This window comes from Sinohyriopsis cumingii, chromosome 14, assembly GCF_028554795.1.
Source record: "Sinohyriopsis cumingii isolate HCF-2022 chromosome 14, ASM2855479v2, whole genome shotgun sequence".
NCBI lineage: Eukaryota > Metazoa > Mollusca > Bivalvia > Unionida > Unionidae > Sinohyriopsis > Sinohyriopsis cumingii.
Window position 1 is genome coordinate 125377330 of NC_142974.1, and position 27546 is coordinate 125404875.

At 35.5% G+C, this 27546-nt stretch overlaps 1 protein-coding gene across 3 annotated transcripts; it reads left to right on the forward strand.

The window, feature by feature from the left end:
- The first annotated feature begins 162 nt into the window (after positions 1–162).
- LOC149784780 (uncharacterized) lies at positions 163–26822 on the forward strand. 3 transcript variants are annotated; one of them, XM_089932798.1, is made up of 4 exons: positions 163–298; positions 21616–21750; positions 23822–23995; positions 24854–26822. In XM_089932798.1, the coding sequence occupies exons 2-4, from the start codon at positions 21649–21651 to the stop codon at positions 26669–26671; spliced, it is 2094 nt and encodes a 697-aa protein (XP_089788924.1). In that variant the 5' UTR covers positions 163–298; positions 21616–21648; the 3' UTR covers positions 26672–26822. The 3 variants fall into 3 exon arrangements, with proteins under 3 accessions (XP_089788924.1, XP_089788922.1, XP_089788925.1); XM_089932796.1 differs by lacking the exon at positions 163–298 and adding an exon at positions 18070–19654; XM_089932799.1 differs by lacking the exons at positions 163–298; positions 21616–21750 and adding an exon at positions 18072–19654.
- Positions 26823–27546: the final 724 nt, after the last annotated feature.

Genomic DNA, 27546 nt, shown 5'->3' on the forward strand with positions numbered 1-27546 from the left:
AGATATATTTTAATAGATTACTAACGCATGGAGCTTCCATAAACGCGGGGCCCGATTGGGCCAAATCGGTCCACTTGGCCTAAGGCCTGCCCTGCGTTGTTGTCATGAGACATCCGGCAGGAAGAGGGGTCTGTGTCTTTGTTATTTACCTGCGCGGCGAGTGAAATGTTCACGATACACACCTGTAATTATCTATTGTCTTTCAAAGTGGAGCACTGAAAGTCACTGAAATGAATTGTATGAAGACCAGCATAGCCATACCAAAGACACACTGCGGGAAACCTATGGTTAGTTTTGGGTATGTACACCATTTTTACGTTTCATTTCCAAATAATGATACAGATTAGCGAGTATTTTGTAATTATGAAATTATACTTTAGTGATAAATTATTTGTGGACAACTATACTAAACGATCAGATCAAACTATAGGTACAGGTTGTTAAGTTATGCGTGTCACAATATCGTTGTAATATTTTTATTGTTTGTTTCATAGGGGTAGGGGTTGGTTTGTGGAGGTCTCTAATTCCAATGCATTCAATGAGAAACCATAAGATCGACCGCATTAACTAATCATTGTTGTTTATTATACACCAGGTAATATTATATCTTTTTCATTCGATGATAGCTATGGAAGTGGTCAAAAGTATGTGGGGGAAAGTAGGGGTGGGTGATGGGGCAGGTGAGTTATAATTTTGGGGGTAAGGTAAATACATTTTTGTATTCCCAAACGCATATGGGTCCAATGTTTTGGCTGAATACCAAAGGTATAGTACAAAACCTGAAAAATGATCATATACTGTTTATCAGTATAGGGGATTAGAAATCCAATGCAAATTATTCTGCAATTGCCCAGAATACATAATCCACATAGTAAGTGTACAAAAACTAGTGCATTATGTTATAAATCTGAGTTATTCTTTTCCTCGTTTTGAAATGTATAAAGTATTCTCGACATGGGGTAATCCATCTCTATATTACCAGAGACTGCATACAGGTAAACAATGTATCAATCTGAATAATTTCGCTGACAACTATGTTTAACTTCCAATCATACCGCAGAGAACAAGCATCCACCATATGTACCGAATAGCGGTACTTTTTTCTCGTGATGCACCCGGCCCCCCCCCCCCCCAATTAGTTAGGTTCTGTGTTTTCTATGCTCCCAGCTACGAACTCCGTTACACCACTAAACAATAATCACATATTTAACTAGCTACTAGCCTAGGATATTGTCTGGCCAATTCAGCCCCGAGACCAGAGAATGTGAATAATAAAATCGATCGATACGTATGGACGCTTCTGTATAACCTTTAAATTGCCATCGTTTTATAGAATAATAGTAATGTACGAATGAAATGGACGGTGTAACCGTACCACGGATTATTGTAGGCACAAAGTGTTGGTAGATTCCGGACTCTTTTATGTATTGATAGATAATAGCAATAGCAATGAGTCTTCGAACAATATACAAAAATCCAGCATAATCACCAATGATGAATCCGTTCAAAGACAGTGCAGGCTGTACCATTTATGAGGAATCCGAACAGAGATCGTACAGGTTGTACCTTTTATGAGGAATCCGAACTGAGATCGTACAGGCTGTACCATTTATGAGGAATTCCGAACAGAGTTCGTACTGGTTGTACCATTTATGAGAAATCCGAACAGAGATCGTACAGGTTGTACCTTTTATGAGGAATCTGAACAGAGATTGTACAGGTTGTACCTTTTATGAGGAATCTGAACAGAGATTGTAAGGTTATACCTTTTATGAAGAATCCGTAGAGAGATCGTACAGGTTGTACCTTTTATGAGGAATCCGTACAGAGTTAGTTCAGGTTGTACCTTTTTTATTTTCACCTCATCGTTCCTATCATGATTGTATTATAACCCATTTTTTTGCTGACAAGAACCTAGTAACTATCTTATTTCCTTGAATTTATTGTTTCCTTATTATAATTTTGAAGTATCAGTCTCTTGAGTTACACGGTGGATGCAACACGAGTGCTCATTTCAAAGGAAATTTATGAAAGGAGTTAAACAATGTATATCCTTTGCAAGCCTTTCGAAGACAAGAAATTACATTATTATACGAGCTTCATAAATTTCCTTTCAAATCAACGAAAACTGTAACATTATATTTATCGCCTAACAAAAAATAATGTGAAACTACAGGAATGAGCGAAAAGGAAAATTATTTTGCCCTTAATTTTTTAATTTTACACTCAGGTATTTAAGAAATTAAATAATTTTTCTATGATCTATTTTTTGTCTCTGCTGGTGTTACAGACCAAAATGAATTTACATGAGAGAGAATATTTTTAAAATTACTGCAATTTGTTTTTTATTTTTGTAAAAATTTATTTTACTTGCTTTAAAGTTTACGTCATAATTATAATGATTTTGCTGTCCATGAAATGTTTATAGCAGCTGTCATTAACAACGAGAGAGGACTTGACAGAGTTTTTATTTTTTGTATCAATATGGGACTCTTATCTGTGGTAGTCAATGACGCTTAATGTCATACTATTGTAAATTAATCAGACTTGATAACACTTAAAATATCGTTGCGCATGATAACCTACGAGAATTGAACCGGAAGCTCCTGCACTGTACTCGTTCAAAATTGTGTTCAAAATTGATAAGCACGAAGCACCCATGGCAACATATTTCATCTTGAGTCAAATATATTTCTGCATGAATGTGGTACAAAACTGGGGTGGGTAGGTTCTTAGCGTGCAGGACTCATGAGTTGCAAGATGCGGGTTTCGAATCATGTCCATATAAAGCGGATGGGTGGTTGTGGTTGTATCTCTGGGTAAAACACTTGACTCCAGTTTCCTCGGCACTATTATACACACGTATGTTCTTATGTATCAGTTACCCTCACCTCATACCCATAGTGTTGGCTTAAATCGGTTACTTAAAAAGAGGTACAGACAGAAGACACTGCATTTTTTATTCAGAGACAAGTATGTTACATAGAATGTGATGGTTGTATATGACGAATGCGTTGTATATGACGAATGCGTTGTGACGAATGCGTTATATATGGTTAGAGTTGGCTCTTGTTGTCCTCACTATGGAACGATGTCAGGTCCGAGTTATTTCTAATGTTCTGTCGGATTGATAAGTTGTGCAGCTTAAATTTTTGGTTTGTGACATAAGATTGGCAATATGTATGTACCATGGTAATACGTATAGGTACCATGACAATATATATATATATATATATATATATATATATATATATATATATATATATATATATATATATATATATATATATATATATGTGCCATGACAATATATAGGTACCTTGACACTATATAGGTACCATGACAATATATAGTACTATGATAAATTATATACGTACCGTGGCGATATATATGTACCTTGGTAATACGAATAGAGACCATGGAAATATATAGATACCATGGCAATATATATATATATATATATATATATATATATATATATATACGTACCATGATAATATATACGTACCATGACAATATATACCTTGGCAATATATACGTACCATGACAATATATAAAAGGTACATTGGCAATACATATAGGTATCATGACAATATATGCAGATACAATGACAATATATAAAGATACTACGACAATACGTATAGGGACCATGGTAATATATTGGTACCATGGCAACAAATATATATATATATATATATATAATAAAAACAGAATAGGAAATTGAAAATGACATGTGTGTTTTGTTTTTAAGTATACATTTTGCTTTGTTACCTTCAGAATTTATTACCATAGCTTATAATTATTAGTACATTATTTATTTGTTCATTTCGTAATGATGGCATTGACTTATACATGATATCATAACCTTACTTTCCTCAAGTTACCATGTCATTTTGACGATTCTATCATAAACTAAATCGCACTGTATTTAAATAATAATAATAAAATGATTATAAATCTTTCTTTAGGTGAATATTGACATTGGCTTCCTGTTTGTCAATATTAGATTTGCTGGCTTATAAAGCAAATGTTCGCTTCAATAACGGTCTGTAATCGTTTAAAAGTGCACTTAAATATCCTACACGCAGGTAGACATGTATCTAGAGTGTTTGAATGGATGCAATACCAATCTGCGTTGGAGTGAACAGTTTTCTTTCTTTTCAATTAGAGAAACTGAAACGCTGTACAGATGACTGTCACATCTTCACGTTAACATGTTTCTGAGTTAATATATATTTCAGAGTATGAGTCATAGCCCGTTTTTCCGTCTTTGGAAACGTTTTGTTTACTCGACATTAATTCAGAGTCACGTGATAATAATGTTTATGTCTAGTGGTTTAGTAATTATATAAAATAAATATTAGAAAACCAGGTAGCGAAATATGGGGCCATGTAAGTGTCACATATTTCTTCATTTACAAATAGAAATAGAAGCGCCTGTTTAAATAACAATTTTTATTTTTATTGCAATGAGGTTAGTTCACCTATAGATCCGGGAATACTTATTAATTATTTATACTGGGAAATGTGTCGAATAAAAGTATTTTTGTGATAATTAGTGGACGTGGTAATATCTACTTGGTGATATGTCATTTTCACCACTCCTATATCGCAGTTATGGATCTATAAATAAATTTCATTTATCAGCATTTTTCTCAAAACAGACAACCATTCATCGGTATCAATCAGCCGACTTTATATAAGATCGATGTCTCACTTTATTGAAATTACATTAAATTTACCTCCCCTTACAACTCTTCCTTAAAAAAAAGAGAAAAATCTCTAACCTACTCCTACAATATCAGATGCACGTAAAATATAGGACTCTCATTCTAAAGATGATAATAAAGTTCCCAGCTGATAAATAAAGTCGCATAAATCCGTTAGATTAAACAACTGTATAGATTACCTCCAAGGGTTTTATGTATTGTAATATGCATTTTAGCCATAGGCATCAGGGTTGTAAATTTTCGCCATGTCACTATTACGTAGGATATGCTTTCTCTAATATATTTCAGCCGTAAAAATACCGCTTTTAAATAAAGTGGCTTGTTTATAGCAGACTGATTGAGTTTTTTTTTCTTCTTCTATCCTTTGGTCTTTACACCATTGCCAAATCAAGATTTTATGACTTCAAATGAACACGACATAAACCCATCTACTGTTTTTGTGTCTGACTGACAGTAATACCCAGATTACATTATGGCATTTACTAATAGATCAAATATTTCTTAAGTTGTCACTAGAACAAACAATTTATTTGTTGTTAGTTTCTAGAACTTCACTAAATTTGACGAAGTCATAAACATTTAATAGCCTTTACAACCACTATAACTTTTAACGAGAGCTCAGTGACAAAATTTGTATACCAGTGGTCATGTTTTCAAATCATTGTGATCGCTGATGTTACGGGTGAGTTATCTCAGCTTTTGCATCCACATGTTTAAAGGTTCAATTAAAACATGTATGTGAATATTTTGGATTTAATAAATTTTTGGTGAGGATTTAGAAGCTAACATGTTCTACATTTTGACCCTGGATTTAAGGATTGACACTGGATCATTGTCTTATGCATACATGAATTTGTCTTTTCACACCTGGTATGTGTATATGGATATTGGGTGCAGTTTGCATTAGTTTCCAAGTTATAACTCAGGTTATGCGTCTCGTCTGTGCAGTTCGCGATTGTTTTCTAGTTATGACGGAGGAAACGTATCTTGGGCGTAGTTCACAACAGTTAATTAGTTATGACCAACGACATACATCTCTTGCATATCCGAATCTGTCTCTTCATGCCCACTATGTGTATACATGGATATAGAGTCTGTCTCTTCATGCCCACTATGTGTATACATGGATATAGAGTCTGTCTCTTCATGCCCACTATGTGTATACATGGATATAGATTATGTCTCTTCTATCCAACTAAGCCTATACATGGATATAAAGTTTGTCTCATCATGCCCACTAAGTGTATACATGGATACAGAGTTTGTCTCTTCATGCCCACTAAGTGTATACATGGATACAGAGTTTGTCTCTTCATGCGCACTAAGCGTATACATTGATATAGAGTCTGTCTCTTCATGCCCACTAAGTGTATACATTGATATAGAGTCTGTCTCTTCATGCCCACTAAGTGTATACATTGATATAGAGTCTGTCTCTTCATGCCTACTAAGTGTATACATGGATATAGAGTTTGTCTCTTTATGCCCACTAAGTGTATACATGCATATAGAGTCTGTCTCTTCAATCCAACTAAGCATATACATCGATATAGAGTCTGTCTCTTCATGCCTATTAAGTGTATACATGGATATAGAGTCTGTCTCTTCATGCCCACTAAGTGTATACATGCATATAGAGTCTGTCTCTTCAATCCAACTAAGCGTATACATTGATATAGAGTCTGTCTCTTCATGCCCACTAAGTGTATACATCGATATAGAGTCTGTCTCTTCATGCCTACTAAGTGTATACATGGATATAGAGTTTGTCTCTTCATGCCCACTAGGTGTATACATGGATACAGAGTCTGTCTCTTCAATCCAACTAAGCGTATACATTGATATAGAGTCTGTCTCTTCATGCCCACTAAGGGTATACGTGGATATAGAGTCTGTCTCTTCATGCCCAGTAAGTGTATATATGGATATAGAGTCTGTCTCTTCATGCCCATTAAGTGTATACATGGATATAGAGTCTGTCTCTTCAATCCAACTAAGCGTATAAATGGATATATAATATGTCCCTTCATACCCACTAAGTGTATACATGATACAAAAGCTGTCTCTTCATACCCACTAAGTGTATACATGGATATAGAGTCTGTCTTTTCAATCCAGCTAAACGTATACATAGATACAAAATCTGTCTCTTCATACCCACTAAGTGTATACATGGATATAGAGTCTGTCTCTTCAATCCAACTAAACGTATACATGGATACAAAATCTGTCTCTTCATACGCACTAAGTGTATACATGGATATAGGGTGGGGAATTTTCTCTTTTCAAAGTGATGACTAGGGCCAAAGCGTGCATGTCTTTACGGCATGACCCATGGGTTCCATGACCTCGTTAGATGTGTTGGCAATTGGGTCAGTGATCTCACGTTGATTCTCATAAATATAATATTAACAACTTAGGAGTTAGGTTCATTTCATATATTATCACCCCACCTCAAACCTGCTATAGCCGCACACCGTGGCAAACAACCCTTTATCAATCACTGCATCATTTATTTAACATTATTCAGCTCCAATCCCCAGTCTCCGCTCTTCGGTCATAAATAAAAACTGCAAAGACGTTTTGCACTTTTACAGACAAACCCAATCAAATCCCAAGGTTTAATGTCCTTTTCAGTAGCTGTAGAGAAAGAATCGCAAGACAAACAAACTCTCTAAATTACTACACAGTGTGTGTGTGTGTGTGTGTGTGTGTGTGTGTGTGTGTGTGATTTTGGATTTTTAACGTAGCTTTAAAAAAAAATTAAGTCATATCGCTACGATGTCTGCAGTGTGGCAGTTTATAGTGATGTCTAGCACTGGGGCATCATGCCGCCGACCTGTAACACTATGTCCCAGGCAGTCACACCATCCTGACACGAGGTCGACCAATACTAACACTAACCTCTTAATGATGAGCGTCTAGCGAGGCAACTGCTAGTACCAATTTTATAAGTCTTTGGCATGACTCGGCCGGGATTCGAACCCGTGACCTCACGCATCCGAGGCGAAAGCTCTAACCACATAGGCCATTGGAGCCGTCACATACACACTTTTTAAAATTTTAATTGATGAATAAATCTGCCCATCCCATAATTCCTGACCCAAGGGATAAAGCAAATTTTAAACATGTATTTTAAATCTGTTCTTCATATCTGTAGACCACCACCAGTTATCCCAGTGTTCTAAGACTCTTTCATGAACGACTTCGAAGGAGTTGCGTGACAATAAGAACTATCAAACAATTACTAAACGGTTTTTAGATGTATGAAATAGTGCATTGTCTCCACCACCACCTCTTAAACGCAAGTAGGAGATGAATCTAAAACAGTGTCACATATACAGACTCCCACTCCAGTCAAAGCCAGGGTTTTCAAATTCCTATCATGGACAGTGTGCAAGAAGTTATGCAACATTACAAATGCAAGCACGCAAATAGATAGTATCACACAATGACCGGTTTTACATCGGAAAGCTCAGTGATAATTTTCCGGACAGTGAACTGGAGTCTTCTTATTTGACAGAGCATCGATGGCTGTATTAAGGTGTTTTGATGATGTTAGACCACAATATTACATTGATTTCAAACAATGCACAATATACCAGAGACCACCACACCAACACCATCACCATCGCTGTCATTTGTGTGCTCATCGAGCTCATCATCATTATCACCATCATCGTTGTTTACCATTCTAACTAGTAAATCTTAAACACTTGTTCTGCAACCTCCTTAGAAGATTCATGAAAACAGACGGTGACTCATGTTATTTGTTTTAGATAGCTAACAACGTTTTTTGTTAGAACTTACAGTCAGCCCTGCCCACTATTATACGGAACTTGTATGTACCGTTCTAATACTGCTCTGATATATTGCAAACATTAAGACTAAAGAAAAGAAAAACAATCTGAAAAGTCAACTTGAACTATCGTACCTGGAACCTATATTTAAAGCTGCTTACAATATTGTATTTGTTTCAATTTGAAAGGTTGGTAAATCTTGGTACATCATAGCGCAAAATAATGTCTATACATAATAATTGTATATGTTAGAAGGAAGAAAAGAAAACATGTTTGTTTAAGTTGGCATTATACATACAAAAATAGTATATTAAATTTAGAATGGTAAACCAATCGATATATGTATATTATTAGGACGCATTCATACATCAGTATGTGTACTATTTCGTTAGTTCTAAAGAACTGAATAGACGTATCTGTAGGTAGGCAAATACGAGAAAAACACCATTAAAAGCTATTATATTGCATTACAAATATTATTCAAATCTAAACATGAAGTAAATCGAATGATAGTTAAACATCGCGCCCTCCTCTGTAGGAAACCATTTGCGTAATGTAATGATGGGACTTATTTAGATCTTCATTATGCAAGATCCATTGAACGATATACTCTAACTTTAGTTTTGACTTTTCGTTCTCAATATTGAAATGGTAGTGGAAAATTTGCCAAAGAAATTCAATATCATCTAAGGGCATGCTAAGGACATTGTTGTTCTTGTTGTTAATAATGCCTTTGTTGTTGTTGATGACGATGTTGTTGAGATTTAGAAATCATAAATGTGCATCATTAGAGAGTGGCAAGAGCGTCGACCGTTCCGGTGGCCTAAGTGGTTAGAGCGTTCGTCTCGGATGCGGGAGATGGCGGTTTCAAAACTCTGGCCGAGTCATACCAAAGACTTATAAAAATGGGACTAACATCTACTACACTTAGCGCTCATCATTATGAGGTTAGTGTTAGGATTGGTCGGCCTAGTGTCAGGATAATGTGACTGGGTGGTACATGATGCCACATGTCTGCGGCATAATGTCCCAGTGCTAGACATCACTATACACTGCTACACTGCAGATATCGAAGTGATATTACTACAAAGTTGTTAAAGTTACGTTAAAAATAAAAAATCACACACACACACACACACACACACACACACGCATACACACACACACAAACAAAACATAGAGTATGTTGATGGCACATGAATGCAGTTCAGAGTAGAAACAAAAATGGTTGCCATCCAAACAGACTGTTTCCAACCAAATAAACTGTTACCTACTAAACAAAATGTTACCGTTCAAGAAAACTGTTACCAACTAAACAAACTGTTACTAAAATAATGTTACCACCCCAATAAACTGTTACCAAACAACAAAGCATAATGTAACCTAAGAGAAGAACAACGTGAAGCATTAAGACTTCGCGCGCGCGCACACACACACACACACACACACACACACACATATATATATATATATATATATATATATATATATATATATATATATATATATATATATATATATATATAGGCACCTTACAAGTTTTACACAAGCTTTATGGAAATTCCGTAAACCTTTACAAATTATTAAGTCAAATCGAAAGTAACAATATTCCAGACCAACATATTGACTTGAAAGTCATTGTAGCCCAGACATCCCTGTTAAAAGTAATTTGCATTGCGTACAAAGCATTGTAAAGCTTTATATGGTGTTTGAATGAAAGCAATTATCTGTTGATTGTGTGTTTATGTGTACAATGTGACCACAAAACCAAATGTTACATGTACTAGTAAATCTGACTCGTCATGTACTAGTAAATCTGATTCTTCATGTACTAGTAAATCTGATTCGTACATGTGCCAATAAATCTGAACATGTACATGGACTATAGTAAATCTGAATCGTAATTGTACTAGGAAAACTGAATAGTACATGTATTAGGAAATCTGTACAGTACATGTATTAAGAAATCTGAACCGTATATGTACTAGTAAATCTGAACTGTACATGTACTTGTAATACTGAATCGTACATGTACTAGTAAATCTGAATCATACATGTACAAGTAAATCTGAACCGTATATGTACTAGTAAATCTGAACTGTACATGTACTTGTAATACTGAATCGTACATGTACTAGTAAATCTGAATCGTACATGTACAAGTAAATCTGAACCGTATATGTACTAGTAAATCTGAACTGTACATGTACTTGTAATACTGAATCGTACATGTACTAGTAAATCTGAATCATACATGTACAAGTAAATCTGAACCGTATATGTACTAGTAAATCTGAACTGTACATGTACTTGTAATACTGAATCGTACATGTACTAGTAAATCTGAGTCGTACATGTACAAGTAAATCTGAACCGTATATGTACTAGTAAATCTGAACTGTACATGTACTTGTAATACTGAATCGTACATGTACTAGTAAATCTGAGTCGTACATGTACAAGTAAATCTGAACCGTATATGTACTAGTAAATCTGAACTGTACATGTACTTGTAATACTGAATCGTACATGTACTAGTAAATCTGAATCGTACATGTACAAGTAAATCTGAACCGTATATGTACTAGCAAATCTGAACTGTACATGTACTAGTAATACTGAATCGTACGTGTACTATAGTAAATCTGAATCGTACCATGCACTAGTAAATCTGAACCGTACATGTTCTAGTAAATCTGAATCGTACATATAAATCAGAATAAGGCCATCGCTTACTGAATCCTTCGTTATCTTGGAAATAAATAAGATAGAGTTAATTTGTGCTTAGACATGTGTTTTCATTGATTTACTTCTTTCCGTGCGCTTTTGGACAATATACTTTCAATATTGTTTTGAATGTGGATTTTATTCCTGACTACTGACGCAACAGAGTAAGGGCCAAGTGCAAGATATTTGTCTTTCACCAAATGTGTGCAAAAGGTAGCATGAATAATAATGTGCACAGTTGGTTTCAATCACAGTAACAGTGCCATTTAAAGATTAATTTCCAGACGCAAATGTTAGGTGTACGGCCGGCATAATGTCCTCACTTATTTTACTTACCTACATCGCATACACGATGTTCTTACTTGTTTTACAAACATACATCGCTTACATAATCCTCATTTATTTTACTTACCTACATCACCTGCATACTATCCTCATTTCTTGTACAGTCCCCACATCGCCTGCATAATATCTCACTTATTTGACATACCGGCATCGCCTACACAATATCCTCTCTTAATTTACAGTTCAACATCGCCTACATAATACCTTTTATTTAAAATCTGCATATCCACACGTTGCATACTTAATGTCCTCAATTAATTTACATTCACATGTCGTCTACATAATATTTTCACTCACTTAATTTGGATACCCAAAAGTTTTAAACTAAGTGTCTTCACTTACTTAACATACCCACAATACATACATAATGTCCTCGCTGAATTTACATTAATTTACATTTGCATAATATTCTCAATTAATCTGAAAAAGATCAAGCTTTATGTAGCGGTTGCTACTGGTGGTGTGGTATTAAGAGGTTATACCTTCTTACCAGGTGTCCGCTTTATTTGGCAATCGTTATTTAGAGGGTGATCGCCCTCGGTTTTGTTGCCCGGATCAAGTAAATTTTAAAATAAAGTGTGAAATTATAGATGAAAACAGGAATAAACAGAGATCTGAGCAGATATATAGAACAGAATGACAGGAGCCCCCTTACATGGAAAAACAAAAATTTAACCAATAACATAAACAACTGGGATAATACATTACATTAGGAAGATACTCTTCTTTTTGGGATAAATCTTTCACCGAATTTTAAACACAGATATATTTATATAAACAGCCGATCTGTTTTAAATGACAGAATTAGTTCATCATATAATCGAGTGAACGATCGAAGTCATTGCCTTGTACAACTTCATGGCCTGCCTATTCCGGTCCACTCTAACTTCACTGTGGTGGTTTCTCCAGGTCCTTTCGCCTTTTTCCTTTTCCGACCTCCCTACTGTCTCGCCTCCTTTCGGCCCTCAAACTTTGTGTGGGTAGGAGGATACTTAATTAGATACTTCAGTGGATACGTCCGTGGGTACGTCCGTGGAACTATTTCCCCGTTCATAATATACAGAAAGCAACCTAAATATTCTGTCAGTTGTCCTACTGGGAACAGATCTTTACTCCCCTCTCGTAATGTCAGATATCGTTCTATCGGAATTCGAATAGACGAAAGGCTATCTGGTCAAGCTAAACATGACAGACCATAAACAAACCTAGTTTCACAAGATTAATGTACTTCCTAATGGCTATTTCATCACTGATTCCAATTAAGATTACACGAGACGTAACGGTTCCGTTCTTGTCTCAATTACACAAATGAATGAATGAAATTCATGAAATGACTTAACTACGTTATTTTCAGCGAATACACACATTCAAGTCTTTATCATACGTGAAATCATCTAAGATCGGTGAATTCAAACGGATTCTCATAACTCATATCAACTAAAATAATGCATGAAATCTTAAAATACCCAATTCTTATACAAACAAGACGACATATTCAAACAATTCGTCAACTTATCCAAAGAAGATCATTGTACTAATTCAGATATCTGAACTCAACACAGTTATACGCATATCAAGAATATTAATCTAAGAATTTAAACGAATAAATTCATGCAAATATAAACAATTAAATTCAAGTAAATCATTATATTGGTATCATCGAACTAGATAAAATTGACGCAAATACCTTGTGTTTTCAAGCGTTGTTCGCTTCTATGGCCTAAACTGTGTCCGTTGGCTTTCCAGACATCCGGTCCCTTTGACCAATGTTTTACGAGAGAATTTCTTTCAAATTCAGTCTCAAAGTCCTTTATATTTTCACTTTTGCAGGAAAATTGCTTACTGACTAGATTTCTTTCGATGAGGGCAATTTAACTCCAAGGAATTTTCGTGTGGGAACCCCGCCCCTTATTTAGCGTAACCAATCAGGATTAAATATATTTACCGCCTTTCATAACTAGGTGCCAAAATTGTGGTATGCATGGCTTATAGAATTCCAAACAACAGATCTGGAAAAACTCAGCTTCTGACAGTTCCGATATAAAATCGAAGTTAACCGTCCCTTTTCTAGTTGTCTAGCGGCTAAGTAAATGAAGGCTTAATTAAGAATCACTTCCTCTCCTGACACAGATATTATAAATCATTGTAGTATAGCGATTTAACAAGCACCTGTCTAATTAATTGTTCTCTGGCCCAAATTAATGTGTTCGTTATAGATCGACAGAAATTTGCATCCTTACGCTTTAATTATCCTGAATAGCTAAAATAATGAATTAGAAATTTCATTTCAAATAAATAGAAGTGTGCATTTATTTGCAGAACCACGACATCAGCTGCAAAATACTTATATCTTCTGACGGTAGTACCCAGTTAGTGGCATAACAGTTATATCTTCTGACGGTAGTACCCAGTTAGTGGCATAACAGTTATATCTTCTGAGGGTAGTACCCAGTTAGTGGCCTAACAGTTATATCTTCTGACGGTAGTACCCAGTTAGTGGCCTAACAGTTATATCTTCTGACGGTAGTACCTAGTTAGTGGCATAACAGTTATATCTTCAGAGGGTAACACCTAAGAAGTAACAACATAATATTGCTAAAGTCTCATGTTTTTTCTAAAGATTTTAGTTGAAGAGACTTCTGTTTTGCTAATTTGCACTTGTATTAAACAATCATCCGAAACTTTGCAAAAATACCCCCCCCCAAACCAAAGCAAAAAAAAAATAAAAATAAAAAATAAATAAATAAAATAAACCAAAGCAGAAGAAATGGCACGGTTACGAATATCAGTTTTGGATGCCTCGGTAGAAATGATCCCATACAATAGTGACAACATTATCACCATCATCACATTATCAACATCAATTCCAACACAAATAATAATAATAATAATAATAATAATAATAATAATAATAATAATAATAATTTTCATTATTTACTAATATTGAATAATCACACAACCAGAATGTATGAGTATTGTGTGGTGTACGGTACTACATTGTTTAGTTACGTGAGGCATTTATGAGGTACGGTAAAACACTCTACAAATATATAAGGTATCAGAACATTTTGCAAATGATATATTAAATGAATTTTTTAAAAAAATTAAGTAGCATATGGTGGGGTATACGGTAAAACACTGCAGAATTATCAGACGTATTGTGGGCTGTACCGTAATGCGTTGCAATACTATATGAACTATTGCGTGTGTGCGGTATTTCACTGTAAAATTATATAAGCCTTGTAACGTATTGTGTAGTTGACCGTAATACATTGTACAATAATGGGAAGGATCTGTTGGATATTATTCAGGTTAAATTGCAGTCACATTTCTACAGAATATCATTTAAAAAACGGCATTTTGAAACTTGTCGTAATTAATACAGTAGATGACGCAAAGGAATTAGAAAACCTATATCTACAAGCACCTTTACTTCCTGATAAACAGGCATATTCATAGAAAAGAATAGGAGAAAGTGGTGGTTAAATATGAAAGACAGCTGAACTAGTTATATATATATATTTCAGTCAAATTGTTCTATATCTCTAAGATCATAAGTAACGCGAAGGGACGGCGGGGGGTACTCAGTCGGAATATCCTAAAATCGACCTGAATCTTGTATGCTTATCAAAAGGAAAGCTGACTAAAAGGCTACAACTACGGTAAATATTATTTATACTGAGTCTATCTTTACTCCATGTAAATTTATGACATGATGTAAAGAATAACACTGTAAATAAATAATACGCAATAGTTTTTCCAGGTCTGTATAAAAATCTAATTTATTTGACAGGGCTTTGGAACGACAAAAGAAAACTAACGTTTTAAGCGTACTGTGTACACAAAAGAGAAATCCTGCATGATGATAATTGATCCTACCGAGGGATATTGACGGCCTCTAGGTATAAATCCTGTGTTAACAAAACCGAATCCCACTGTCATAGGACGGCACACAACATTTTGCAAATGATATATTAATTGAATATTTTTTTAGCTTTGTCATAATGCAAACAATCCGCAGCTAATCACCTCTGATATATATATATATATATATATATATATATATATATATATATATATATATATATATATATATATATGCATCACTAGACCGATAGTAGGAGAAAGGGTAGATCAAATGACAGATACACACACATCTTTGCATCGAACATATATTGCAGCAGGAATTAAACCTCTATTTTGCATATGACATATAACATTCATACAGTGTTTCAGTCTGTGCTAGTCTGTCTGTGGAAGATATATCAGTGTCTTTACTGGAAACGTTTACTGGAAGCGTCATACAATTTAACCATTATTATAAGAATACAGTTACTCGGAAAATGATCTCTCTTTCCATTTTTAACAACTCCATAATTTTCAATTAAAAGTAGGTAAGTTGACGACATTCCAGTTTACACAGCATACTGGAATGTGGCGTTCAGACAGAATAGAGTATGCCAACTGTAAAAAGTCTTAATATTTATTCTAACAGACGGGTTCGATGCTGAGCTCATTGCAGATTTTATTAGCAAAGAGTCAGGTTGATAGGGTTATCGTGATAGCTTTTATTAATAGACAGGTTCACAAGGGTTCTCATAAAGGTTAGTGGACAGCCAGGTTCACAGGGGTTCTCGTGATAGGTTTTATTAGGAGACAGTCAGATTCGTTTGGGTTCTAATACTATCCATTCTAGCTCACTGGGGTGCAAGTATTTTGAATGACTCTAATTGTGATCTATCTTATTTGTAATTATCGTATTTACTCTGTAAGTCGCCACGTTGAAACAAACCAGGTTCCATTGCCTGTTTCAGGTGAATTGACTTTTCCCTCCTTATCCGGGATCATCATCAAAAGGTACTTGACTGGTATTCCATCATACTTATATAACATTAATGAGAAGTTTGGAAGGCAGTGATTGTTCCTGCATTTCGGAAAGGAAACTGGTGCGGCATATATTTCGGAGATTTTCAGATTTACACAATGCACGTCATTGATTTACTTTGATATGATAGAAATTAAATGTGTTTTTATTTATATCGATATTGATTTGATTTTCACTGGACGCACCTTTTGAGAAAAAATTATTTTGGATAGTCGTTCAGTACAGGCAACTGTTTCACAGAGTTCAGTAGAATCACCGTTCACAGTCAAGGTGAATGACAAGAAACAGTTTGAACTAAATGTTAGCTTTTATTAAATAAAAGAAGTTGATTGTATATATCGTGCCTTTAGTGTTTGATCTTAATACTAACTAAAGGAGCGAGTGTAATTCGTTTAAAAGTCATTACATATTCTGCAGTCGTGTGATCTACAATTTGCATTGCATGTGCCGACATTTATGTGATTTACAGTTTGTATTACATTCTTCAGTTGTGCGATTTACTGTTGTATTGCATCCTTTCAACATTCTACATTTGTTTGATTTTCCGTTGTATTGCGTTCTTTCAACACTCTACAATTGTGTGATTTGCCGTTGTATTATATTCTGTGAACATTATGCAGTTGTGTGATTTACCGTTGCATTACATTCTGTCAATATTCCACAGTTGTGTGATTTACCGTTGCATTACATTCTGTCAATATTCCACAGTTGTGTGATTTACCGTTGTATTACATTCTGTCAATATTCCACAGTTGTGTGATTTACCATTGCATTACATTCTGTCAATATTCCACAGTTGTGTGATTTACCGTTGCATTACATTCTGTCAACATTCCACAGTTGTGTGATTTACCGTTGTATTACATTCTATCAAAATTCTGCACTGCTACAGCTTCTATTCCTTATTTACCCTTGACAAATCATAAATTACTGCATTTTGGTGAATGTATTTTTAATGTTTCCAGAATGAAATGTCGGACATGAAAGGTTTAACATTTCAGCATTTTATAATTTTTCACAAGTGTTGAAATTAATTCAACTCTATACCTTACAACGTTAATGAATTGAATTGCATTGATTACGTTTGATTCCAGTTATTCGCCGGTAAGAGCTGAACTATGTATTTTTACTTGGACCAATTTTTGTTTTTACAATATTCAATTCTGCTACTCACACTGTCAATATCTTATGACATTTGATATCGTATATGATAGAGACTGTATGATATTATTACCAACTGATCAACTTTTCATTTCATTACAATATAGTCTTTCAAATTATGACAAGAGTCAATAGACACCAAAATACCAGGTAAAATGGTACGTAACACTCCACGCTTTATGCAAGGCTTGTAAGTCTTTCATAACTCCATGACTATAGTATATATCCAAGTGCAACTATTGTGGAATTTTAGTCTATATGATCAGTATCGAATTTCAGATTTTAAAGACTCTGACATTAAAACTTTATCCAACCCATAACATGTATTAAGTACGAGTTCTTATATTCCCATACAGTGTGTGTGGTGATATACGTGTCAAGCAACCACTTACAGATAACAAAATATCAAATCATAACTCGCTTTGGATCTGTACTGTCATACACTATGAATGATTATTAATGACTTTATGATTGTTTTGTAAACTCTGCATAGTTGAACCAGCCACTCAACGTTCGTTGATATCCGCTGTAAAATACGTTGGATAATTTTGCCGTTGTCATAAGATATGGATTGCCAAACTTTACAGTGTTATTGCTAAAAATGGAGATTATAAATTCGAGTGCTGTGTAATAACAGTAGATAAAAACGGCACACAACCTGACAACTAATGGGCACAAAGAAGTAATGTATTCAAGCATGATATCAATATTTTGTGTATTGATATTAATGACGTTTTAATCATTTAGCTATTTATTAAAAGTTCTTTTGTACTGTTTGAATTAACAATGTTTTACACACATATGAAAGTAAATTCATTGGACGGCTGCTGTTATAACTTTAATTGTTTTGGATCAAATAGCCTTTCAAATTAATAGCTGTCGTGACGAAGATTGCAATAAATTTGGGAAAATATAAGCCACATACGACGAGTGATTCTAAACTACAACATACTCCGGGTAACGCTTAATGGAGCCTTAAATCAAGTGTTGTCCGATTCACGAACTTCTCCTAGCGCCGGGTTATGCAGAGAAGATGAGAGGGTTTCATATTGTCGTCTGCTGTTTGTTAAATTGTGATCGCGCGTGCAATCAAGACATATTACGACGTACAGAACTGTTAATTAACGGTAGTCTGGATCCCATATCGATTGCTTGATCAACAACTGAATTTATAGGTCGTGGCATATTGTAACATTCTTTTGTGCCAGTGTCGAAATAGTTCCAATATTTCCTATCAGAGGTACGCTTCCATTGTCACTGGTCCGATAAAAGCTCAGTTGAGAGGCAGTGCTCCGTTTAAACGAGGGGCGTGCGGTGATTCGTTATCGTTAAGCGATCTTTAAGTATCTGAACTGATAAACTGAAAGAGTATTTAAACACCCAATGAAATCTGATGTTCTTAAAATATGTTTGATATATATCTCTTCGGGAAATATCGATGCACTAACATTCGTGATGAAGTTTGACGGAATGTTTGGAATGCTTTGTTTTGAGGAGCGCCGATGGCAGCTTATATAACTTGAAGGTTTCTGCAATTTACCGAAGTAAAGAAGAAGTAGTGATAACAAGAAATTATAATTTATGAATGGAATATATACCGACATCTTTACTTAGTTAATTAGAACTGCCATAGTAACGTAAGACGTTCATATTACATCTGTGAAGAGGATTGTTTTCTTGCGGAGGGACGCGATTATTCTTTCTATTAATGGATTTGTTATTTCAATGTTTTCTTTCTAATTAACATCGTATATTCTTGTTGGAAGTGAGGAAACGGATAAATATAACTGATAACAGATAACTGGTTACACACCAGACAAAATCTGAATCTAGTCAAGTGTGAGACAATTTTGGAGGATAAATCAAGATGTTAAAAAGTGTGTGATAATTTTGGAGGATAAATCAAGATGTTAAAAAGCGTCAGATTTCAAAACCCCAAGAAAACTCGGGGGGAGTTAAGCATGCAGGAACTTGTTACCGTAGTCAACAACCGGTACAACAAGCTGGTGAGTAACTTACCAACATACTTATAGATTTTTTTTAGGACTTTGTTGTAGCACTTTGCAAGGAAACAATTTCCGCGGTAGTTAGTAAAATCACGCCCAGTGGGTTCCAACAACGGTATTCAATAAATATTTTTCCATAAATACACGAAATTGATTTAGAAATTAAACTAAAGTGCCTGATATTCTGTCAACAATACATGTCTGCTTTTAACGAAATGCTATTTTCAAATTTAATGCAGTCATATTACTTGCGGCAGGGGTGACGGGCAAAACTGACTGACAGATAATATTAGACTTCATTTTAAACCTAAACTAAACGTCTGATGGAGAAATTTTGGTTAGCTTGGGATTCTAGGCGTTTTCTCTTTCTCTCTCTCTCTCTCTCTCTCTCTCTCTCACACACACACACACACACACACACACACACACACACACATATATATATATATATATATATATATATATATATATATATATATATATATATATATATATGGAAATAATCAATTAAAACCGAACTGTCATCAATGACTAAAGCGACAATACTAGCGCCGTAGAAAAGTTTAACATTCTCTAATATGAAAATTCACAATCCATGTGTCTGTAATAGACATTTGATGAATTTGAATGCAGTGAAATTGATTCCTTGCTGTGATAATCAACCAGCCACTAACAGGTTTCTCATGTTTCAGGTACAGTCAATTCATCAGGGTATGCAGTTTGAATACCAGTCAATGTCATCTGTTCAGTACGTCGATAAAGGGACCTAATAATGAATTTGTATTTTCAATTTCAAATTTTAATTCTTTTACATTAATTGCACAAAACAGTTACATCCAATTATACATAACATATATATATATATAGCGCCGATGTTTATTTTTAGTAGTCTTTCTGGCAACGAGAACAGAAGAATCGCGACATCGTTGAATAGGTGACCATTAATCCTTGTGCGTTCTTGTGTGTGTGTTTATGTGCGTGTGCTGGAATCGAGGATCGAGCTCGTAGTCGCAGAGTTGGAAAGCAAGTGTGTTACAACCACATACTCAAGATCAAGCTGTCGGGTTTGGTTTGATCTTTTGACACAGAACTGCAAGGAATGACTAAGTTTTAAGACGAAGTTTATGAAGGCAATATTGGGCGTTACTTTGCTTGGTAGGGGAGATGGGTCTTAGGGGTATTCTGGGGAAAATATTTGCCGACGTATTCAGGGGCAGATCACACTGGCGTCATCATTATTATACAATTCAACAGCTGTTAAACCAGTTTTGTAAAAAAAAGATGTATGTTAACACTTTTACTGACAGTTATCCTATGAAAAATCACCATGCATAAATTTGGCAGAGAAAGGCGAAAGATTCCGCGCACGGTTTGCTGAGTTTTATTAGATTATTCCCAACAACGCACATACCTCCACCCCATCTTACTCCTTTGCATTCGCTGTTCGCCGTAATTTAGGTCAACAATACTTATGTATGGAGGGGTCGTTCTTAAATCTGATAAGAAACAATTTTAGCAGGACCCAAGCAATCAATATAAATAACGCTCTTTTTTTAAAAAAGTTCAAAAATTATAAACAATAGATTTAAAAAAAGCTGTTTCTAAGCAAAGATTATACGAGTTATACGAGTTAATTAAACATGGTTGGGTAAAGGGAAGTAACTACAACGAAATTGATATTTAGACTGATTTTATTGGACTGAAGAATTATTAGTCCATCAGTGTTAAAAACATAGAACTTTGTAGGTATTATTAGCCGAACGAAAAGAATGTCTTGAATGAAAGTACGTATTAGAGATGTTGCGTTTTTATTGTTCTTTAAATTATCGACTAACTTCATACAGGTGACATTGTTTTCCTCGACTGCTTACCACTTGCAAAATGACTGTTGACGCAAAGGGATTCTAAACTTCTATATTTTCTTTCTGCTATAACTAAAGACTAACCCCTATCTGTTTCAGTATGACCAAGTTCTTGTCTGGAAGTCAGCAACCATGACGACAATGGGGCCTTTGCCCCTTAACGATATCAGAAAGCAGCAAAGGCGTGTCGCCGCTCTTCTCAATATCTCAAGCGACAGTAACCTTCGATATCCTGTGAGTTTCGTCGTGCGTTTTTTTTTTTGTAGGTGATGGGAATGGTTATGCGCATCAAACTCAATATCTTCTTTTACTTCGTCACATCTTCGCAAGAACTTGATAACATGCGGATTATAACATTCTTAATGCACCTGCTTTCATGTTTTGTCTTTTTTCTCTCAGATGACCATGTCTGATGTATGCACAGAGAAATAAATCACTATAAATGGCGTCCCCATTGTAAGGATAAAAATAGAAGAGTGGGACAAAGAATATACAAATAGTCTTTTGCCCACGAACTGCATGCTATTTTTGAATGATTGATAAATTGATTAACTTGAAAATATGTCCGAAATTGGACAGTGGACAGTGTTACTCAGTTCTTATTTATACAGAATTTTATTTAAGTGGTGAAGCGTATTTCTTTCTTTCACTTAGAAATAGGGCACCGGGGAATAAGGACATTTAAGTTTTTGAGTATGATAGCCAGAGGACCTAACATCATTCTCAGTTAAAGTTACACACACGCACGCACGCACACACGGAGAGAGAGTAATTGCCTTTGACAGTGACCACGTAAAAGAAGGGAAAGGGCTTACGCCTGTAGGTTAGTAAACATACATTTTTTGCAATGTTCGTGGTTACCTTTATACAGGTGTGTTTGTGTTAAACACAACATTCCAATTTCATACTGATAAATAAATTAATACATGAAATTTAAGTACAGGGTTTTGGTATATGTAAGTCGCCCTATTGTATCTTGCATGTAATTATTAATGACACGAGCAGACACTGACCCATAAATAAGACGGTTTAAGCGAGATTACTCGATAATTGTATAGAATTAATGACGTATAAACACACAATAATGGACAAAAACGGCATCACTCGATACACAAATTGAAGGGTAAAAATGTGTTTACTTATTCAAATGACAGTTATTTACACCAACATGTAATTAAAATAGTGGCATTCATAAATATGATTGTTGTCTATAATAATGGTAACTATTTGTGACGCAGTGCCACAGCGGTTAATAAAGTCAGATTGAATCTACCGAAAATAGGCATTAAACATCCAGTCATATTACGATATGTTGCCAAAAATTCCTGAAAAATCCAACAATATGTATACCAATAAAGCAAAATATTTTCCAGGTATTAAACGTCGTGTGCATTATCTCTCTCTCTTTCTCTTTCTCTCTCTCTCTCTCTCTCTCTCTCTCAATATATATATATATATATATATATATATATATATATATATATATATATATATATATATATATATATATATATATATATATATATAATCTTATCCGTGTATAATAATGTGCTACAAAGAGAAAAGTTTTAAATGAAGTTATTAGATCAAGAAAGCATTAAATCTGAGCGAGAATGAAAACTGGTTAGCGAGTGCAGCCTCAATGTCTCGCCATCATAGGTCCCAACCTTTAATATTGCATATTCCAAACCCTCAATTCCATATCCCCTCCTTCCTGCACTCACACACCCATTCCGTATTTCACACCTCCACGTACTCACCCATCCTCGCTCCCATTTGATATCCCACACCTTCACGTATTCACACCAATCTCCACAGTGACCATGTGTCATAATGAAAATATGTTAAATTTACGATGCGTCGACCGGTTGTGTCGGAACCAAGGACGACACTACTTGCTAATGACTACCACAAGGACAGATAACTACAATGCAATTCTAGCCAGCGTTTTAACAAGAGATGTGGTAAGGAAAGGACAGAGGAACGGACGGGAGGTTTGACGGATGGTGTAACATTATCTCCCACTAAAACGTTGTTTAAAATATGAGAACTCCACATTAAAATCAATAGGTTTGTTTTACAAAGAAATGGATAAATGCCTATATGCATAAAAAAGAAAGGTGTACGATATATATATATATATATATATATATATATATATATATATATATATATATATATATATATATATATATATATATATATATATATATATGTATGTATATATATATATATATATATATATATATATATATATATATATATATATATATATATATATATATATTCTACTTAATTTTTCCAGTTACGAAGGAAGGCTGCTCCGCCCATCTTCTGCTATGTGTGCAGTCGTGTAGATCCTTCAGGTGTCTTTCGAAACCGGAACAGTTATCTTTTTCGGCATGGATTCTTCAACAAGTGTGAGCACATGTTACAGGGGCCACATCCCACTTTTGTCAGAAACGCTGTCATGGAACAGGTTTGTCTGTTTATAATTCCTAATTCAAGAACACGTTATCACAGTCATATTTCGATTATGATCACACACACACACACACACACACACACACACACACACACACATATATATATATATATATATATATATATATATATATATATATATATATATATATATATATATATATATATATATATATATGAGTCAACAGTATATAATATATTTATTGCAATATCAAAGGTAACAGATGGCCCTAATGTGCTTGCCTTTACCGGTCACCGTCGTCTCAGATCTGTCCACACAGTAGCTCGAGTCATGGCAAATACACATCGTGATCATGGATGTTGAAAACTGTTATTCTTTTTTTATATAAAGGTACAGTCAATATATACTGCACGGATAGTGGTGGTAGTGGATGAATGGGTGAATTGATGGAGCTGTTTGGGTTGGTGGTGTGTGTGTGTGGGGGGGGGGGTCGGTTGGGTAGGGGTGGGAGTGGATAAGTGAGTGGAATTATGAGGATGGTGAATGAGGAACTGGTTGGTTGGGATGGACGGATGGGAATGGGTGTTATGGATGGATCGGTTGTTGGGTGGGCGACGGTGGTTGATTTAGGGGAGTACAGATGGGGTGGGAATTGGGGTTAATGGGATAGATTATTGATAACGTATTTGCTTGAATTTCAATGCCTATTCTTATTGCATAGAACATCACACTCTGAATTGGGAACTTACATTTGTTCCCTTCCATTAATTTTGTTAAAAATATACCCTAACATTTTGACATATAAATGCCAAAAGAGGAGGGTAACTGAGCTTTTCATCCACAGATCACTGTAAGCATTTCACCTTTCACGCAAAATGTAATTATTTACAGGATGAGAAAGACGATGATGCATACGAGACCAAGTCCAGAAAGGGACCAACAAGGACCAGCCATACCACATCAATAGGGGTCACAATCGAGATGCGGTCGGATGTGGAAGTGAACTATGTTCATGACTATTTGAGGAGCCCGACAAAGACTGCCCGTTTCATAGAAAATCCTCAGGACGACGACGAAAAACGACGTGTCGATGAAAAGAAGGTGTTTCGTCTTCCTCCTGTTTTCGGAACAGTGTCCTCTTCAATCGTTCCGGTTCAAAACGAAAACGACGGGAGGCTTGTTCCGTTCGTTGGGGAGAAAACGTTTCTAGAAGCGGGCGATTACTCAGATAACGGCAACAGTCAGATACACCGGGATCAAATGCCTACGCGAACAATGAATGGAGAATCTTTGACCGCTGAGGAGGCAGATGAGGACCTTGTTGAGATAGCTCCACTGATATCTGATCAGATCAGCCTAAGGTCTTCTAAGATAGGACATGAAGCTAATGTAAAACAACTCAAGACTGAATTTCCTAGCCCTTCCTCGTCTTCATTTGGACGAGGTAGTTTTTCTACACAAAAGCGACGAAGTCTTGCCAAAATGGACGGTATTTCTGTTTCAAACGACGGACCGGCATACAGTACCCGGTCACAATTACACGACAGCGTCCCTGGAAGCTTTTCTGGCGATTTTGACAGTTTTAGCTCGCCAACCAGACGTAGTCGTCCTCTAGGGGGACGCTTTCGCTCGAGAACGACAAAAGACGATGTATACGACGACGATATGCATTCGGATATCAGCACAGGGACAATCCGGTATCATCACAGAACCTCAGAAGATAGCGTCCCTGACGCAGGATTTGTTATACCCAAGACGCCGAAACCCTTGACTGAATTTGAGAAACAAGATCTAGAAAGATTTGAACGAGAGATCGCTCTAGGCAGTAGAGGATTATCAGCAACTACGAAACTTACTACAACAGAGTCAGCCATTACGCTTCCGGATTCCAATTCATTCATTATCCAAAGAATGTCTGGACAGTTTTGTGAATGTTCCCCCGATGAGCGGAGGACTGCCATCAATCCAGACATATGCGTCTCATGTGGAAAGAAAATCCGAAAAGGAACCTTGAGCAGTTTGATGACGGATGATTCGGATACTACTTCCTCACTTCAAAGACCCAAACATGGAACCAAGCGTTCTATAAGCCAGCACAGTAAACCCAACGAACACTCTCATTTTTCCAGAACGATGACAGATGAGGACTATTTGGATATTGAAAAAATCATACAGGAGGATGAGGGAAACTACTGGAATAGCGAGGCAGATGTAGAAGATGCTTTCGAAGATGTCGATGGTGATGACGCTACTTTATCCTCCATCAGGCGGTTTAAGGAGGCCAGACCCTTTCCAACCGTAGACCCGGAAATTCACAAGGAGGCGTATCTGAGAGCTCTGCAGGAAGCCAGGGGAAAGAGTCTTGCTCGAATCAAGAATTTCGAGGATTTCGAGGAAGGATTCAAACTTAGAAGACCAAATGTATTTTCGTATTTTCCACTTTGGCCAATTCCGTCTCAAAAGTGTGAACAATGTGGTCATATTATCGGTTTACGTGCTGATCGAGGAAATATTCCGAAAAGCATTAAAAATGGAAAATTAATGAAACATATTTTTGGAGATGTGAAAGTTGATGACTATTATCCAGGTGGAAAGGGAAATCCGCCAAAATTAGAAAAGAAGAATGACGTCAAAAGTGATACAAACCAAAAGCCAAAACAAAAACCGGTTCTTAAGTTAACTAAGCCAGTGAAAACAAATTTGAACTGACGATATTTTATCTGGAAGAACTGCAATAAAAGTGTAGCTTATCATTCAGCGGAAAATACAAGATTTAATATAATTTTGATAAGTAGCACATTTGTGAATACAAATATTAAGTTTATAACAGCTGTTTGATAAAATAAATATTTGAAATAAATATAGGTCGTAATCTGCTTTAACTGTATACACCTCATAGCAACTAACCTATTTCGTGGATTAGACGAACAATCTGGAACGCCCAGATTTTGTTGTTCTGGTGCAATATAGAAGACATATGTTCTGTCCGTATTTTTTCTTCTGGCTAGTTTGTTGGATTTCCCACCTTTGAACATAGGTCGGTGTACGGTTCTGTCGTGTGTGTAGTCGGAGTTTCCCACCTTTCAACGTAGATCGATATACGGCTTTGTCCTGTGCATGACCAGAATAATACTGTGTGTAATTTGATATGAACGCGTACTGTATGCTGGATGGTAACCAAACCGGTAGTTGACAATAACAATTTAAGCTACATATCACGTCTATAATTACGATTTAACTTCTCGAGAGTTATGTTGATGATAGGGTTCAGATCCACGTGATGTATGTGTTCGTCGTCCTTTGCGTCAACATTTCCTTATAAAGTTTTTCTCCTTTTTACTATCATTACAAGTAATAGCACGTTTGCTACAATCATGCACTAGAATACAGAAATACGATGTAAATACCTTGATCATACACTAATATACACTAATTTGTTATGCACGCAAACATATTACGCTGTTTTATTAAGGACATTTTAGCATATTTATATTTAGAAACCAAACTGATCCATACTGTAAAGTCAGGTTTGACAAATTATTTGTGCTATAACAGTTTCTTTCCCTGACCGCTTTATAATCCTC